The 1,266-nt window shown below is 59.6% G+C and overlaps 1 protein-coding gene across 1 annotated transcript in view; it reads left to right on the forward strand.

Moving 5' to 3' along the window:
• LOC104622153 (maestro heat-like repeat-containing protein family member 1) overlaps positions 1-1,266 on the forward strand; it is a gene marked incomplete at both ends in the record, with an annotated part of 11,688 nt that overhangs the window by 8,191 nt on the left and 2,231 nt on the right. Inside the window, 3 exon segments of the mRNA XM_010288844.1 lie at positions 30-102; positions 238-278; positions 863-1,004. Coding sequence (XP_010287146.1) covers positions 30-102; positions 238-278; positions 863-1,004 — 256 coding nt within the window.

Raw genomic sequence — 1,266 nt, forward strand, 5'->3', positions numbered from 1 at the left:
TCACCAACGCCCTGACCCCGCTCTGCAAGAGCCTCATGTATTTGGCCATGAAGAAGCAAGAAGAGGGAGAAAACGCGTCCCTTATCCGTTACGACCTGAACGGTGAGTGCTGGCCTCCCCCGCAGGCGCTGGGGTGCTCGAGCCTGGCACCCGTCTGCGAGCCGGGCAGTCGCTGGCCGGCTTCGTGGGCGCTCGGTGGGAGATGCTGCCTCATGCTTTTTTCCTTTCTGTTTGTAGCGAACCTGCCTTCGCCCTATGCTCTAACGACGAGGCTGCTGGTAAGTGGCCTGGAGGCAGAGCTCTCCCTTTCTCCAGTTACCGGCACACCCCAGGAAAGCATCCCTTCCCATCCTGTCCCAGCTGGACTAAGAGAAGCCTGCGCCGAGCCTGCCCCAGCAAACGGGCAGGGCGAATGTCCCCGTCACCTCGCTGCTCCCGGCAGAGGTGCCCGTATCCAGAACCGCCGTGCAGCCCCATCCCCTCCGCACGCAGCAGCGTCTCCGCGTAGGCGGTGGAAGCGCAGGCTCCCTCTTAGATACCCAGAGCCGCGTAAGCGGGGCGCGCTGCCCTGCGGATCCCCGGCTGTTCTTACAGGGCTCGGAAAACCTCGGCGCTGGGGAGGCTGGGGTTTGCTCCCCTCTGCCCGGGGATGAATCCGGGGTATGGAGGGATGTTCTCTGCTGACAGTATTTCTCTGTCAACAGCTGGAGCAAAAGGAGGAAGCTGTAGCTTTGTTGAGGCGTAGAGATCAGTCGCCTCCCAGTACTTCATTCCCGTGTTTATTGTTTCATGTTTTCTGACTCACAACCTGGAAACGCCTTTCTCTGCACTGACAGCCTTTGTTCTGTCCCCAAACTTTCAGGTTGTGTCTTCACAGCCGTACGTAGGAGACTGCCGGGGGATGGCTGCCCTGCGTCTGCTGAACGTATTGCATTGCAGCATCCACCCCGCGCTGGACCAGCTTTGGAGCAAGAAGGTCCCTCTCCTGGTGGAGCACATAGAAGGTAGGAAGGGGCTTCTGCTCCTGAGGAACTGCTGGAATCACCTTCTCCAAACTGGACTGCGTGTGCCCGGACACTCGGGGGTGTCTAAGAATGGGGTGGGGTACTGCCCACATGCCTGATGACCCTCAGTACACTGGGGCTCTCTGAAGAAGTGCCATTTCCGATTTTAATAAGGACTTTAATCACCTTGGTGCCACTAATTCCTACCGGGAGCGCCCTTGTGCCTCAAGCGGTTAGCCCCGCTGTGCCAAGCGCGCGCCGC

Source organism: Phaethon lepturus, unplaced genomic scaffold, assembly GCF_000687285.1.
Source record: "Phaethon lepturus isolate BGI_N335 unplaced genomic scaffold, ASM68728v1 scaffold25110, whole genome shotgun sequence".
NCBI classification, from domain to species: domain Eukaryota; kingdom Metazoa; phylum Chordata; class Aves; order Phaethontiformes; family Phaethontidae; genus Phaethon; species Phaethon lepturus.